The 15,918-nt window shown below is 46.7% G+C and overlaps 1 protein-coding gene and 1 pseudogene across 3 annotated transcripts in view; one reads left to right on the plus strand and one right to left on the minus strand.

The window, feature by feature from the left end:
• TEP1 (telomerase associated protein 1) overlaps window positions 1-15,918 on the minus strand; it is a 1,383,286-nt gene that overhangs the window by 774,234 nt on the left and 593,134 nt on the right. For all 3 annotated transcript variants that reach the window (XR_014966740.1, XM_085618536.1, XM_085618535.1), the window contains exon 26: window positions 1,890-2,043. Coding sequence is in view for 2 of the 3 variants with exons in the window: in XM_085618536.1 (XP_085474662.1) it covers window positions 1,890-2,043 (154 nt within the window). In the remaining variant the exon portion in view is untranslated. The remainder of the gene's footprint in view (window positions 1-1,889; window positions 2,044-15,918) is intronic.
• The window catches only part of LOC146811565 (28S ribosomal RNA), a 3,351-nt pseudogene continuing 2,912 nt past the window's right edge, over window positions 15,480-15,918 (plus strand).

Genomic DNA, 15,918 nt, shown 5'->3' on the forward strand with positions numbered 1-15,918 from the left:
CCCTCTTGCCACTTTCTCCATCCCTATTCCCCGTTTTCTGCACCTCTTGCTTCTTTCTGCACCCCTCTTGCTTCTTTCTGCACCCCTCTTGCTTCTTTCTGCACCCCTCTTGCTTCTTTCTGCACCTCTGTTCCGTCTTTCTGCACCTCTGTTCCGTCTTTCTGCACCTCTGTTCCGTCTTTCTGCTCTTGTTTTGTTTTTGTGCACCACTCTTGCTTCTTTCTGCACCCCTCTTGCCACTTGCTCCCTTCCTGTTCCCCGTTTTTGCATCTCTGTTGCTTCTTTCTGCACCTCTCTTGCTTCTTTCTGCACCCCTAGTGCCTCTTTCTGCATCCCTCTTCCCGCATCCCTCTTCCTGCACCCCTTGTGCCTCTTTCTGCATCCCTCTTCCCTCTTTCGGCAAATCCTTGCCTCTTTCTGCACTTCACTTGCCTCTTTCTGCACTTCTCTTGCTACTTTCTGCGCCTTTCTTCCTCTTTCTGCACCTGTCCTACCCATTTAGGCATATTTAGAAATTAGCATTTAAAAAACCTTAGATATTCACTGAAAAAACCCAGAGGTTTTAGGGACGTTAAAGTTGGGAATTAGCAGTTAAAAAACCTTTCAAATTCACTGAAAAAAACAGAGGTTTCAGGGACGTTAAAGTTAGAAATGAGCATTTAAAAAACCTTAGACATTCACTGAAAAAAACCACAGGTTTCAAGGACGTTATAGTTAGTTGGACATTTCCCTCGTACAAAACCAGAGAAATTCAGCTGTTATAGTTAGTTAAGCTAACTATCTTGTGCCCCCACAATGCACTGCTGATGACGTCACATATTACATCACTCATGACATGGTGGGTATTTATAAAAATCTATTAAAAATATTTTTATTCAATATATATGTAAATTAAATAAATTTTTCATTCAAAATTAAAACTGCTCTAGTATTTTAAAGTTTTTTTTACACATTTTAAATCAATATATGAAATTCATTTACATTAATAAGTCACATAAATATAATATTAGTAATTGTTTAAGTTTAATAAACTTTGTACAGTTTGTTACTTTATCATAAGGAGATCTCCGTCTCAGTGGCGGAGATCTCTGCCAACGTGAAAAAAGTGCTTGTAGTAATATTACACTCATAAATTACACTTCACCCCATGAATTCAGTGGTGGAGACATGCAAGTCTACACTTTGGAGTAACTTCACTCTTCAAACGGTGAATAGCCAAAAGCAGTAAGAGTACTACAAAGTCTAAGAATATATTTACACATGTAAATTTACCTTTGTGAACAGACACTGCATCTTTTAGCAGACATGCATTTTAGCTTCTAGAAGTGGGGAAGGAACTTCAAAATACAAGAGAATGTAATTCTCATAAAAACGTAAATACATGAAGTAATTTCACAGAAGAGCATAAAGGAGACAAAAACAGTAGAATAACTCAAAAAGGAAATGGACAGTCAGTAAAGTTATAGTGCTGAGTAAGAAGAGATAAAGCTGGAGATCGTGTAGCATCTGTGCATCAAGAGTAGACCGGCAACTAAACTCAAGGGCCTGAAAACAACACATCGGAACTACATCAGAGAGTGAACAATGATAAAGGTGGGACCTTGCTGGGTGAATGACAGGTGAAAATTGTAACTGATACACTTGGATGTATTTTTTTTATTTCGTTCTCAACTCCCATGCATCTTTTGACTTTTCAATTTACTCGCGTGGTAAAGGTGTAATTAAAAAAAAAAAAAAAATAGTATATTTTTTGTCAGGCTGTGCTTTTCAAATCTCTTTGACATTTAGAAGTAATGTATATAGGCAACATAAATTCAGAGTAATTTATGATTGCAAAATGTGAATTACTAGCCCCCAAAATCATATGCCCAAAGTTTCACTTTGTGTACCTGCGGCAGGCACTCCGGGATCCAGTCTGAAGTGCGCTGTCCACTCTGTCCAAGAAGACAGTCCGCTCCATCAATTAGCAGAGTGACAGTGTGTTGCCGGCGCAAGGACAGTGAGATGCTATGAAGCAAGGAGCTGAACTCAGACACAAGGCCCCTAGAGGAATAGACATCGAGGGCAGCATTACAGATAGTGCACGTGTGAAGATTTTTCATATTTCTAAGACAAGAACAAAATTACTGATGGTTGCAACCGTATCCTTTAAAGCGTCTGCCACTAGTGCAATAAGAAAGGAGAAATAATTAAATGTAACAACAGTTTACAATCCTGAACATTTGTTTCAAATTAATAAAATGTTTGCACTCCCTTATGATCAAAGAGGATGCCAGACATTTTTTTATTCTAAGGCCTGTTGAAAAATGCAATACGTCAGGTTACTTAGCTTTAACAGTGTTTACAGCCAATATCTTCCTCAGATTAATCTCACTTCAAACTTCTAGTTGTCAATTCTCCAGCCAATGTGGAGGTTTTGTAAAAAATTATATATTTAAGGGGCAGGTCTTTTTCAAATCCACATACCACAAGTGTTTTCCTTCCTCAAGATAGAATAAAAGTTAGGGAAAGTCATAGCCAATTGGAATTTGTGTCTTCTGCCAGTGGCAAATATTTCCTATAGAGTATGGTTGCTAAAATAATCCTTGATGGCTATACCACACTCGAAGCGCTCAGAGATTCTAGGTAGAGAAGGTGTTTACCTTTAAATGTCAATTTCCTACACAAGTGTAGAATATTATGCACGAAACACACAAAAGTGGATAGGAGGAATGCTTTCAATTTGTCTACCTACTAGCAATCGCTCAGGTTAGCATCCCAACCCATTGTTCTTTTGCTCACCATGCCACCTCAGTTTGAACCCATGCAAATCTATAGCACTACATGCAACAAACAGATGCTTACAGGTTAAGTAACATATTCTGTTCGAGGCATGTGTGGATGTAGATACACATGCTTTGCATAGACTGTAAAGCAGCACTCCCAAAAAGCAGTGGCAAACCTGTGAGTGTTGCAGTGGTTTGAAAAATTGTACGTAGCACTGCCTGTCCTACATTTGTTTGTTGGCGTGCTAAAACATCCACACAATAATGTTCATTTAAAGTGTGTGGTGTAGACCATGTAGCTGGTTTGCATATGTCAGCTATGGGAATGGTTCCCATGAAAGCCATGGATGCTCTAGGAGGCGCAGGTAATGTTCTTTTGACTTTAGTATAACATGTTTCAATGCACTTAACTATCCAGCTGGCAATACCGGATTCGGATATATGATTTCTGTTAGGAGGTAGTGAAAAAGCAACAAATAGCTGTTTGGATTTTCTAAGCGTTTTAGTTCTATCAATGTAGAACATAAGGGCTCTTCTGACATCTGTGGGGAGAGCTCTCTCCACAACGGAGTCTGGTTGTGGGATGAAACCCGGCCACTCAATGGATTAGGATGAAAGTGAGACACCTTTTGGGAGAAATTTAGGGATGGTGCGGAGGACCACCCTGTCTTTCGAGCTGGAAGAAAGGCTCATCTAAGATTAATGCGTGGAGGTCACTAATGCGCCTAAGTGTAGTTATGGCAATCAAAAATGCCACCTTCCAAGATAGAAATTGAAGGGGCAGTTATGCATGAGCTTAAATGTAGGTCCCATGAGGCGTGTAAGAACAAAATTAAGATTCCATGAGGGTGCAGGTCGAACCAGCGGTGGAATGACTCTTTTAAGCCTCTCCATGAAGTCTTAAATGACAGGTACTTTGAATAAAAACATGTGTTGCCTATTTTGTAGATAAGCAGAGACTGCAGTGAGATGTAACCTTATGGAGGTGAATGCTAGTCCAGAGACCTGTAGATGAAGCAGGTAACAGACAATGTTCTAAACCGTGGCATTGAGAGGATCAATTTGTTTTGAATGACAACAATAAACAAACCCTTCCATTTAGTGGTGTAGCATGCTGTAGTGGTAGGCTTACTGGCTTCTTTAAGAATGGTTATACATTCAGGGGGTAGATTTAAGTAACCGAATTCTATGACCTCAAGAGCCAGATCGTAAGGTTGAGAGCCTTGGGATCTGGGTGCCGGATTTCTCCATGATTTTGAGTGAGAAGGTTCGGCCTATTGGGGAGCTTCTCATGGGGAACTAGAGAGACGTCCAGTAATGTTGTGAATCAGGCCTGACAATCCCATGTGGGAGCAACTAGTATTAGGGTGCAACATGTTTGCCTGAGCTTCCGAACGAGAAATGGAATAAGAGGGAGAGGAGGGAAAGTGTAGACAAATATCCCTGACCAACTCATCCATAGTGCGTTGCCCTTGGATTGTGGGTGTGGGAACCTGGATGCAAAGTCTGGGCATTTGGCGTTTTCTGCAGTTTTGAACAAATCTATTTGAGGGAACCGCCCCTTTGTGGAAGTATGAGAGGAGGACTTTGGGATGGAGTTCCTACTTGTGGACTTGTTGCTGCATCCTGCTGAGGATTTCTGCAAAGTTGTTGTCTATTCCTGGAAGGTATTCCACTAACAGATTAATTTTGTGATGTAAAGTCCACCTCCAAATGGTCTGGGATCGTTAAGACAACTGTGGGGAATGTGACCCCCCCGTTTTTGTAGATAATACATGGTTGTCATATTGGCCGTACGGACAGACTAGGACGCTTTCAATGCTAGGTAAACAGCTTGAAGCTCTAGGTAATTGATGTGGAGACCCCGGTGTTTGGTGTCCCAGAGACCCTGTACTGTGATGTTCTGCAAGTGTGCACCCCAACCTGTGAGTGATGCATCCGTTGAGAGTGATCTGGGGAACAGAGGCAAGGAAAGGCCACCCTAACAATAGTGTTGATGTTCCACCACGGCAGAGAGTGAGGAGTGCAGTGCTTTTTCAACACTAGACCTTCAAACTCACCATGTAACTGAGACCACTGTTGTGCTAAGCATTCCTATAGAGGAAGCATGTGTAGTCTGGCATGAGAGACTGTGGCAATGCAGGAGGTCATCATGCCAAAGAGACACATGACTGTTCTTACTGTGAGTTGTTGAATTGCCTGGAATTGAAGTATGAAGGCTAGGAAATTCTGGATTCTTGCAGCATTGGGGTAGGCTAATCCCTCATGTGTGTTTAGAATAGACCCTTAGTGACATTGGTAGAGAACCCTTAGCGATGGAGCAGATCTATTGTAATTTGAGTGTGTTGTTAACAAGGCTGATGAGTGTTGGCTTTGATAAGCCAATCGCCCAGATATAGAAATACGAGGACTTTGACTGCGTAAATGGGCTGCTACCACCGCTAGGCACTTGGTGTATACCTGAAGTGCATAAGTCACCCCAAAAGGGAGCACTTTGAACTGGTAATGTTTGCCGGCCACTACAAATCTAAAATATTAGCGATGTGCTGGGTGTATTGGTATGTGAAAAAAGGAATCCTTTAGGTCTAGTGTAGCCATAAAGCTGTCTTGTTGGAGAAGTGAGATCACGTCTTATGTCACCATGTAAAAATGCTCCTACAGGATGCACTGGTTCAGGGACTGGAGGTCTAGGACTACTGTCAAGTTGCATTCTTTTTAGGTATAAGAAAGTACAGGAGTATACTCCTGAACCTTAATGATGTAAAGGAAGAAAAGCTTGGACTTCCTGTTTGAGCAATGTTTGATGTTTCAATGAGAGCCTGTGAGTGCGAGGTGGAATGTTGGGAGTCGTGGTAATGAGCTCCAGACAATAACCATGTTGGATAGTGTACAGAACCCACTGGTCTGATGTAACTGTTTGCCATGTGGTGAGGGAAGTCATTGTTTGGCAGTGGGTGTTGCACAGCGTGGGGAAGCACCTTTACCTCTACCCTTGGCCCTGTTGCCCTGTAGGACCCCCTAAAGTAACCTCTTGGAGAGGAGTATTGACTCGGATTACGGTGGCAAGAGGTAGAGGTGTCAGAAGAGGTAGCTTTGGAACCTCCACAATAGCTGGAACAGCGAAATGAGCCATGGGGAGTAGGTGTTTGAAGGACCCTATTGCTGTGGCTGTATAAGTGTCTTTTTTTATTTTCTCCAAGGTCTGCCTATCTTGGAGACCGAAGAGATGTTCTTTGTTAAAGGGCACAAAACAGAGATTTTGCAGCATCTCTGGTTTAAATCTAGAAATACAAAGCAGTGTGTGCTGCTGGTATTGATGCCTCTGGCTGCAGTGTCAGAAGAGTCTAGGGCACAGCGTAAGGAGGTATTGGATATTAGCTTGCCTTCTGAGACAAGTTCTTGTCCTCTCTTTCTATGCTCTTCTGGGGGATACTGGAGCAGGTTCTTCATCTCATTCCAGTGAGCACAGTCTTTTTTTTTTTTTTTTTTTGAAAAACCTTTATTGACATTTCAACCAACAACAAGTATGGGCCTACAACCCCCGGGGCCGGCCGCTAAGCAGTCAGAGTAACAGAAATCAAATTTTATCACAGGCAGCACCTCGGGGAGCAGAATCTCCATGCTAGTATACTCTCGGCCACTGAACAGCCCAAGTAGGAGACCAGGATACAAAAGGTTTTCATTTTATAATAAGGGAGGATGGAAGGATCAGGTGCCAAACAGTTTCCCAGCAGCGAAAAATAGCAGGCAGAATAATAAACGTCAACAATAAACAGCAATTTATCTAATCAATGGCGCTGAAACAGGAAGTTCAGGATGTGGAGGAATATCACGGCCATTTGCACCTGCAGTCCCCTGCCCTAAAACCCAGAAAACACCACGGGAATTGTGGCACACATGAAAAAGCAGTGATTAACAACGAGGGAGTTCTACCATGCTGATCCCAGAAAAGAAAGACAAAGAAGAATAAGAGAAGAAAAAGGAGGCCATGGGAAAAAAAAAAAAAGGTTCAAGACTAAAGGATCCCCTCCCCCAACCCCCCACCCTGCACCTCTGCAGATGAGTACGGCCCCCCCCCCCCAGCAGTGTGCCTGTCGCCCCGGAACCAGACCCGAAATATAGAAGAAACAGAGAAAGAGGGGTGAGAAAAGAAACCCCACCAGATGGGGGGGGTAGGGAGAAAATTAATAAACTGGAGGAGGGCCTTCAAAACATGCCCCCGGCTTCTCCCTCCCGCACAATATGTTTTCCCCCAAAGCAAACAATAAGCAACACAAAATCGACCATGTCAAAGAAAAATTGGGAGCATTATGCACCTATTACACTAACAGTTATGCCGTGAGAGCACGCAACCCCTGAGCCCGCCCGCCTATTAGATGACCACCTCTGAAGGATCAGCCTTATCCTTGGCCACTCTTTGCGAATCTACCCATGCATACCCATCGACCCAGTGCCATGTCCAATGTTACAAAGATGAGGAGCGCCCAAAAAAGACCAGGAAGCGACACACACAGGTAGGGTGGAAGTCTCTGAATACCAACACAGTCAGCAGTATGGAGGGTCGTCTTTCCCAGTGCTGCCCCAGGATCTGCACTGCACACAAGGTCCAGGAAGGCGGAATCAGCCAGAGCAGGTGACCGTTGCTTGAATAGTGCCTGGGTCGCCGGAGGCCGCGCACGGGACAAGGCCACCACCCCCCACTCAGGGCCAAGACCTCCGGAACAGACCAGACCCACAGCCAGCCGATCACACGTTAGTATACTGTCCGGAGTTTCCAGCTGGTCACTATTCACAGGGGCGGCCACGACACTGTCCTCCTGTGTGCAGTGTAGGAAGTCCCTATGTACCTGGGGACAGGCAGGCCGCAACTGTTCCGACACTGATACCACCCCATCAAGCTTACTCCCCAATACCAAGGCGCCGTGAACCAAGGTGGAATGAAGGGCACGAGAGCCTCGAGAAGATCGCCATACCCCAGCACAGCTCCCGGCGCTCGCTCCGCTACGCTCCTCATAGTCGCACACTTCCAAGCTTGCTGCGACCCAGTGTACAGGATGGTAGACTTCGTCCTGTCAAGATGGCCGCCGGGTAGGTCCAACCCAGATTGGGACCAGGACTCAGGGACAAGCGCCTCAAGTTCCGTGTCACTGGAAACAGGGTTTCAGGGGCAGGCAAAAAATATATCCGGTGTGTGGTCACGGGCAACAGTCATCCCCACCACGGACCTGCGCCCGCGAAAATCCGGGAGCAGCCCGCAATAATCAGGGCGAGTTACGGGCGGCGGCCGGGCAGCTCACCGGCGAAGGCTGAGGCAATCACCGGAGAGTCTTGGATTAGCCACCTCGGGCATTCACTCGTTCCGCTACGCTTAGCGTTAGGAACGACCACGGCGAAATGTAGGCCGATATTCGAACCGCTCCGGTAGTCCGACTCCACCCAGTCACCAAAGGCCGCTGTTGTTGAACTGCCGCCCGGCCATGTTGTCCACTCGAGGTCCCGGTTCCAGGGTTGCACAGGCCGCAAACTTCAAATGGACATTTCTCCGGCGATACCGCCGCCAGAAACTTCGGAGTCACACGATCGGTTGCCGCTCTCATTCACCAACACGGGCATATAGCGCAGGCTAAGGATCTCATGCAGGATATCTGTGCGGGATGCGGAGGTTCACGGAGCCGGGAGCCTACGCTGCCGTCCCGGTCGCCATCTTGGCTCCTCCTCCAGTGAGCACAGTCTTATTGAGTTGGCAATATGTCAATGATTGGCAGATTATGATGCAACTCTTTTTACAATCACATCAATGCGCTTGTTCTCTTTGTGAGGTGGCAGGGCATCTCTGCTAGCTTGCGAGTTAGCCCGCTTGTGAGCTGTGGTAATCATTACAGACTCTCGTAGTAACTGACCCTTAATGTATCTGGGATCAAATAGGGAGGCCTTATATATATATTTTTTTTTATCAACCCTGGTTGTTATAACCCTGGCTCTAATAGGGTCTTTAAAAAGGTCCTTGTGTGTCTTACCATGCCTTTTCGCATTGGCAGATACTGAGTAGCCCTATGGGTAGATGAAAAGGTCTCAAATTGGAAATCCTCTTCTAAGGGTTTCTTGTGAAGCTGTACATCTTAAAGGGCAGCAGCTCTACTGATTAACTCCAGATATGCTGTCGAGTCATCAAGAGGGGAGAGACAGGCGGGATATGAGTCTGGGTCCATTTCTCCTGGAGGGTCAATGTAGTAGGTGTGTGTTGCATACTCCACCATTGTGTAGACCCCTGAGTTGCGATGTCTAGTGCGTTTCGAACAGACTGTAGTGGAGAAGGTGAGTCTGGTGGTGGAAGTTGTGGAGGTAGTGGCAGTGGTGGAGGTGATGAGTGTGGTGGAGGAGTAAAAGAGCTAGTGGCTTTGTTCGATTTCTTCAGTTTTTTTTTTAATGATACCGGTGAGTTAAGAGCTTCTGGGAAAAACAATGTATTTTCGGTGGTAGAGGAATCGGAGTCAAAGGCTTGACGAGGATACGGCGGTAAGAAGCTGGTAGGGGGATTTAGTTTTGCCTAGCATTCAGGTTTTTCTGGAGTCTATGAAGTATGGGCTTCACTGGCTTGCCAGAATTGGGTTTGGAAGTCGGCTTTGAAGCTTTCGCAAGTGACTCAGGTTTTGGTTTCGGAGCTGAAGTTCTGCTCATTGTTGAAACGGTGGACATAGACTTTCAACTTGGTATCGATGGTTGGCTCAGCACCGAGGTGGTCGACGCCGAACGCTTCGGCTTTGGTTGATGTTTCGGCGCTGAGCCGGAGGACCAAGGGCCTGAACCATTTGCTCAGTGCAGACCATGGCCAGAAGGCAGTGGTGAACCGAGGGCCTCTTGATCAAGCGGGGCAGAGTGTCTCTAGAAGTGTTCGACATGTTGAGGGACACATGGATGAGCCGGTGCGACTTCCTCTATCTCCAGGTTGATCTCTAGATCAGATCGTAACTGCCCTCAATGGAGAATGCTTCTTCTTCCGCAACCGATGATTGAGGGTGTTCTTAGTGTTCTTGGATGACTTCATAGCCGAAGATGTCCAGAGTGTCCTTGATGTTTCTCCACTGCATCTCGAGCCGACGTGCTCACCAGTCTTGAAAGGTTTTCTTGGACTGGAAGGAGACCCAGGCTTTGCAATCTGCCTCTCTGTGTTCGGGTGACAAACACAGATTACAGACCGGAAGTCAGTCAGTCCGGGTATATTTCGTGTGACAGTGAGGGCAGTAACGGAAGGGTGTCCGTTCCATCACCAGCAGGGCATTTCCTGGAGAACCTAATGAAGACTGAGGAAAAAGACCCAAAGGGCAAAGCCCTATAGGGGTCGCATTGCACGTGGACTCGATGAGCGATGTAGCTATACCTCGATACACAGAATGGGAAACGCGATCGAGTACAGATGAGGGTGAGAGTGTTGCACGAACCCGAAAAGAACACTGTAACAGCCATGAACTAGAGCGCAGACACACATGTCCGAACCATACAGCAGAAAGAAAACAACTTAACAGTGGAGTCAATGCCCATGCACATTATCACCAAGAGAAGGAGTCACTACCTAGTGACTCAAAAGACTTCTTCGAAGAAAAACAACTTGCACACATCCAGACCCAACACTAGATGGCAAGAGTATGCAAAGCATGTGTATCTACAGCCACACATGCCTTGAATCATAAGTTACGCAATTTAAACCAGATGGCCTCCACTCCAAATCTAGCATTCGCCCTAAATCATCTATTATGTACTTCTTGACTTCAGCAATGGGAGGCTTAAGCGCCGAAACATCCATGGTAGAAGAGGAATTTAGTGGTATGCCTTGTAGTGTCATAGTAGGGATTCCTGTGACTCCTATTCCCTCCTTTGTTCTTCGAGGATAGGGCTGAATTCTAGTGTAAATGCCAAATACCCAGAGAGCAAATTAATTATGGTGCCCGTTGAAGTTCATCACACTACTACAGAACTCACTTCAGACCTTTTGTAACATTTGTTAGTTCCTCTACATCCAGAAAGTATTTAAAAAACAAAAAAAGAACTTGCATCTGCTCTGACTTTGGAAGACAAGCCCTTACCTAGTAAGTTGAAATCGTTAAAGGGGATACAGACGAGGCCGACAAGGGAGACTCTCTTTGTTGGACATTTTTTTACAATAGACTTGAATGCTTCACTAGAAAAGGCGATGGGTAGGTGGATTCTAGGCTAGAGAAGCGTTCTTGGTATTCATAAGTGCACTCATAGTCAGGGAATACAGCCTGGTGTCAGGTGTCAGTGAGCAAAATTGCAGGGGAGGGGGCAGTTAGGAAAATTCCAGTTCAGACTAGACCGCAAGACCTCACTAAGCCTTAGGACACTTTGTCCACCGGCCATGCTCCTGTCAACCCTGCTGCTAAATGGCTAATCCCGGTCGACACTCAAGGGCATAAGCAAACCCTTAAGAGTAGTGTTCACATAAAACCTCCTGCTAAGGTGAGCACCAATCTTCCACCTGATGTCGTGCCATATGCAGTGATTCTATCTAATTTTCCTCTCTACTGAATGGGGTGTGGGAAGATTATACCCCAAAAAATAAAGTGGTGCAATGGATGAGCAGACATCTTGAAACTGGGATGCAGACAGCCCAAAACATTACAATGGCAAGTAGGGCGAGTTGTATTGGGCCGGACACGAAATCCTTTGATAGGGGTTGTGTGCTGGTAAATTTTAACATGCAAGGCATTGCAGCTCGCGGTCTGGCAGAGGCAGTGTCCCATAAGAACCTTGGTTCTGCTATTATTGTGTCGCATCTGGGCTACATTTATATAATGTAGAGTTCTAGAGGGTTCTTACCTTACAGCCCCTGAAGTCTCTGACTAACTGCAATCAACAGTTTGCAGATAACAAGATTGTACTGCCCCACCAAAGTTCATTGTTGGGCTGAGGCACTGATAATAACCGCTTTGCGATAATAAGTTGGAACATGGCTGGAAAGAAATTGGATAGTGTTTGGCTAGACCTCTTTAACTGATTTCATATAGTCTGTTTTCAGGAGACGTGGGGCACTGCTTACTTTCTGCCTAGATGGCTTTAAGTCTTTGTAAGAAAGTGGCTCTGTATATACTGTTCCCAAATAGGTACAGTGTGTACAGAGTCCACAGTCCCCAGAGGTTTGGCAGACGCTAAAGTTAGATATCACTTTACTCTCTAAAGTGGTAGCTTGGTCGAGCAGTAAGGCAGTATCAGAGGACAGTGTAAAGCATTTGTTGTACACACTCAGGCAGCAAATGGTCTCACACACAAGAACTGAACTCTAGGCCAATGGTTTGTATATAAAAATATATGGCTGTTTTATTTTAGAGCCAACAATAGGTATCAAAATATACTTTCTCAGAATGAGATGCTTTAGTTAAATACTTTCAATAGGCAATAGACTTTTGAATGCAATAGGTACAGTAGTTGCAATAGGTAACACAATTCAAACACAATTATACATTGAGCTCATGGGAATTTCTAAGTAAATGCAATTAGTTACTTTTTGGATTACTTTTCTTACCACAGGACTGAATCCTAGATTCAGTCCTGGGACATTTCCTGGAAACAGGCGAGTAAAAACGTTTTGGTTACAGGTATGATTTTCAAGAAATATTATTGTATTTTAAAGGTTGACACACTTTATCACATAGAATCACCAATGTTATCCTATTGGAGGAAATTCAGTTAGCAGGTAAGTCGGGTTATCGTTACTTTTTCTAACTCCGTGTTGGATCCTGGATCCAGCACTGGTGCATCTCCTGTAAACAGTTGAAAGAAATCGTTTTTGTTATCCAGGCGATTTTTAAGGAATATTTGTAAGTTTCAAAAATCGACAGAAGAATTTCTGGTGAAAACCAGGCAATGTTATCCTAAGGAGGAAAATCACGTTATTGGTAAGTACGGTTGTAATTACTTTTCAAGGTCAGTGCTGGGCACCAAGATCCAGCACTGGGATCTCTCCTGATAACAGGTGAGTACTTTCGCTTTCGTTCTTCGGCTGATTTTAGGTGAATATTTCTAAGTTTCAAAACTCGACACTTAGCAGAATTTCCAAGTGAAACCAGTCAATGTTACCCTATGGAAAGAAAGTGAGTTATCGGCTTTTGGGTAAGTACTCGTCTGGTAGAGTTAAGGTTCTGGACATAGACTCAGGGGTCTCCCAGTGTCAGGTAAGCACAGCTGTTACACCGCACAGGGGCAGCTGGGTGCAGAGAGAGTTAGGCCCAGTGTTAGCCTAGGGCGGGCAGGGGGCCTTTGGTTGGTGGCTGCTGGCAAGCAGGTCACGCGGCTGTGGGAGCTGGGCTCCTGGTCACTTACTCAGGGCAAGTGGGGAATTATATTAAGACAGAGGTTGCACTCCCAGGGGCACTTGGGCAGCTGGGTGCAGGGTGCTTTTGAGCCGTCGGGTGCTCAAAGAATTTCAATGGAGAAGCTCAGTGACTAATAAAGGCTGCAAGCTCGGGGACGAAGATTCTTCAGGTGCGACCACCACTTCGAGAGGTAAGTTGGGAAGCTGTAGGTTAGGTAGGCACCCAGGAGCTGGGCACAGGGGGCCGCAGGGCGCCGGGTGCAGGAGTGTCTTTTCGCGTCGGGAAATCTTACCCTCAGCTGGTCGCGGTTGGAGGGGTCCCTGGTTCTGAGGCTGCAGGCGTCGTCAGGAGCGTCGAGGTGGGTCCTTGGGTGCTGGTTTCGGGGTCAGTTGCCGGGGTGACGTCCTCGTGGTCTTTGTCCACTCCGGCACAGGCCAGGCTTGGCGGGTGCAGAGTGTGCAGGAGTTGCGGTTCCTGGTTGGCACCAGGGGCTTGTTACTTGCTTTGAGCAGAAACACTGCTCGTGGGAGACCCAGTCTTTAAGAGTCACAAGGCAGTCAGGTCCTCCGGGGTTTTTGAGGTTGCTGACCACTGGAGACGCCAGGGTTTATCAGGAGCAGGTTCGAGTGTCGACAGGCCGGCAGGGCTGGGGCCAAATCAGTTGGTGTCTTCCTCTTGTTAGCAGCTGCACGGCAGGTCTTCTTGTTTCTTGATCTTCTTGCTTGTTTCGGATTCGGGATCTGAGGAAGGAAGGTTCAGGGAGCCCCTAAATACTAAATTTAGGGGTGTTACAGGTAGGTAAAGGGCAGGGACCAATGGGTCCCTTCCCTGGGGTGGGTACACCCCCCTATCCTGCCACTCTCCTGTGGGAGGGGGGCTGTAGCCTAGTCCTAATTGGGCAGTGCTCCCCATCTTCAAGATGGCAAGAGCCCGGAGATGTGCTTCACCTAGTCTCCCCCACCTGAGGGTGGGGTTGGCAGAGGCTAACACACCCCCATTCCTCCCTTGGGGTTTCCCGCCAGTCTTCCCGCCAGAGTGGGGGTCAGAACCGGTGGGGGCCAGTTGCTGAGTACAGCAAGTGGCCTGGAGAAGCTCACAAAGGCGGCATGCCTTTGAAGCTTCCCCTGCCCTTGAAGCTTCCCCTGCCCATTCTGGGGAGGAGATCTAGCACCTCACCCAGGATGTCCATTGTTGCAGGTCCAAGAGAGCGGATGGCTCTCTACCCAGGGGTCCAGCAACATGTCTGCTGTGTGGCACCCTAGGCAGCCCCTCAGACAGGACGTGGATTGTAGGTTAGGTTCAGGGGGCAACTCTAAGTTGCCCTCTGTCGTGCATCTTACATTAAATCTTACACTGGCATCAGTGTGAGTTTAATGTGCTGAGAAGTTTGATACCAAACTTCTCAGTCTGCAGTGGAGCCATCATGGTGCTGTGGAGTTCGTGTTGACGACCTCCCAGCACCATATACTCTTAATGGCAACACTGCACTTACAGTGCCCAGGAAAGGACCTGGTTACTGTAGGGGTACAAGGCTCATGCACCTGTCCCCACACCACTGGCATAGTGCACCCAGCTAGAGGGGTGACTGAGGTATGCCAGGGCAGTGTGTTTGTGGGCATGGCACACAGGGATGTGTGCCATGTCGACTCTGTTTTGTTCTGCATGAAGACACTCAGCCTGCAAAGGCAGTGTGTGTCAGGGTACAGGCCCTCTAAGGGGGGCACAATAAGTGCTGTAGCCCTTAGGGCCGTCTCTGGTCACAGTGCCCTGGGTACCTATGGTACCATTTACCAGGGGCTGACCTGTGGCCAGAGATGCCAATTGGGTTTAGGCTGTAATGCAGTTTTAGGGAAGGAACACAGGCCCTGGGTACCTGATTGGCAGGAGCCCAGGGCACACTCAGTCAAAGTACATCAGCAATTCAGCAAAAAGTGGGGGCATACCATGCAAGAAAGATGGCACTTTGTCACAGTCTTTGTACTCTCTGATGACTATTTCTCATAGCTAACGGAGGTTTAATTACCCTGGTTGCCCTTTTGTTCATGGTTCAGCGTCTTAAAATTCATACAGGCTCACCTAACTTCCAGGAGGTGCAGGTTAACTTTCCTTAAAACTATAGTGATTCATTTTTACAACGCCAATGTATTACTTAGTTAATGTGAAACTATAAAGCACCTTCCTGGATTCATGTGCTGAACAATCTGTGAGCCGGATTTCTATTTTGTTATTGAGTTCTTTTAACATCCACTTATGTGTGGAAGTTTCAAATGATCCCAATAATCTGGGGAAAGAGGGCGTGCGCTGCTGGGACCCCAGGCGCCTGCTCTAGCAGGGGCCTGGCCTTCCCCGGCATGTCCCCCGCGACGCTTCGGGTTTTTTCCAACTAAGACCTCAGATCAGACGTGGCGACCCGCTGAATTTAAGAATATTACTAATCAAAGGAAAAGACACTAACCAGGATGCCCCCCTTAACGGCGAGTGAAGAGCCCAGGTCCGAACCCCCGCCCGGCGGCAGGCGCAGGAAATACGGCGAATAGAAGACCGACTCCCCGGCGTCGCTCAGGGGGCCCAAGTCCTTCTGATCGAGGCTCACCACGCGGATGGTGTTAGGCCGGTAGCGGCCCCCGTCGTGTCAGGATCGGGTCTTCTCGGAGTCGGGTTGCTTGGGAATGCAACCCAACGCGGGTGGTAAACTTCATCTAAGGCTAAATACGGGCACGAGACCGATAACCAACAAGTACCGTAAGGGAAAGTTGAAAAGAACTTCGAAGAGAGTTCAAGAGGGCGTGAAACCATCGAGAAATAAACGGGCTGGGTCTGTACAG

This window comes from Triturus cristatus, chromosome 7 (assembly GCF_964204655.1).
Source record: "Triturus cristatus chromosome 7, aTriCri1.1, whole genome shotgun sequence".
Classification (NCBI taxonomy): domain Eukaryota; kingdom Metazoa; phylum Chordata; class Amphibia; order Caudata; family Salamandridae; genus Triturus; species Triturus cristatus.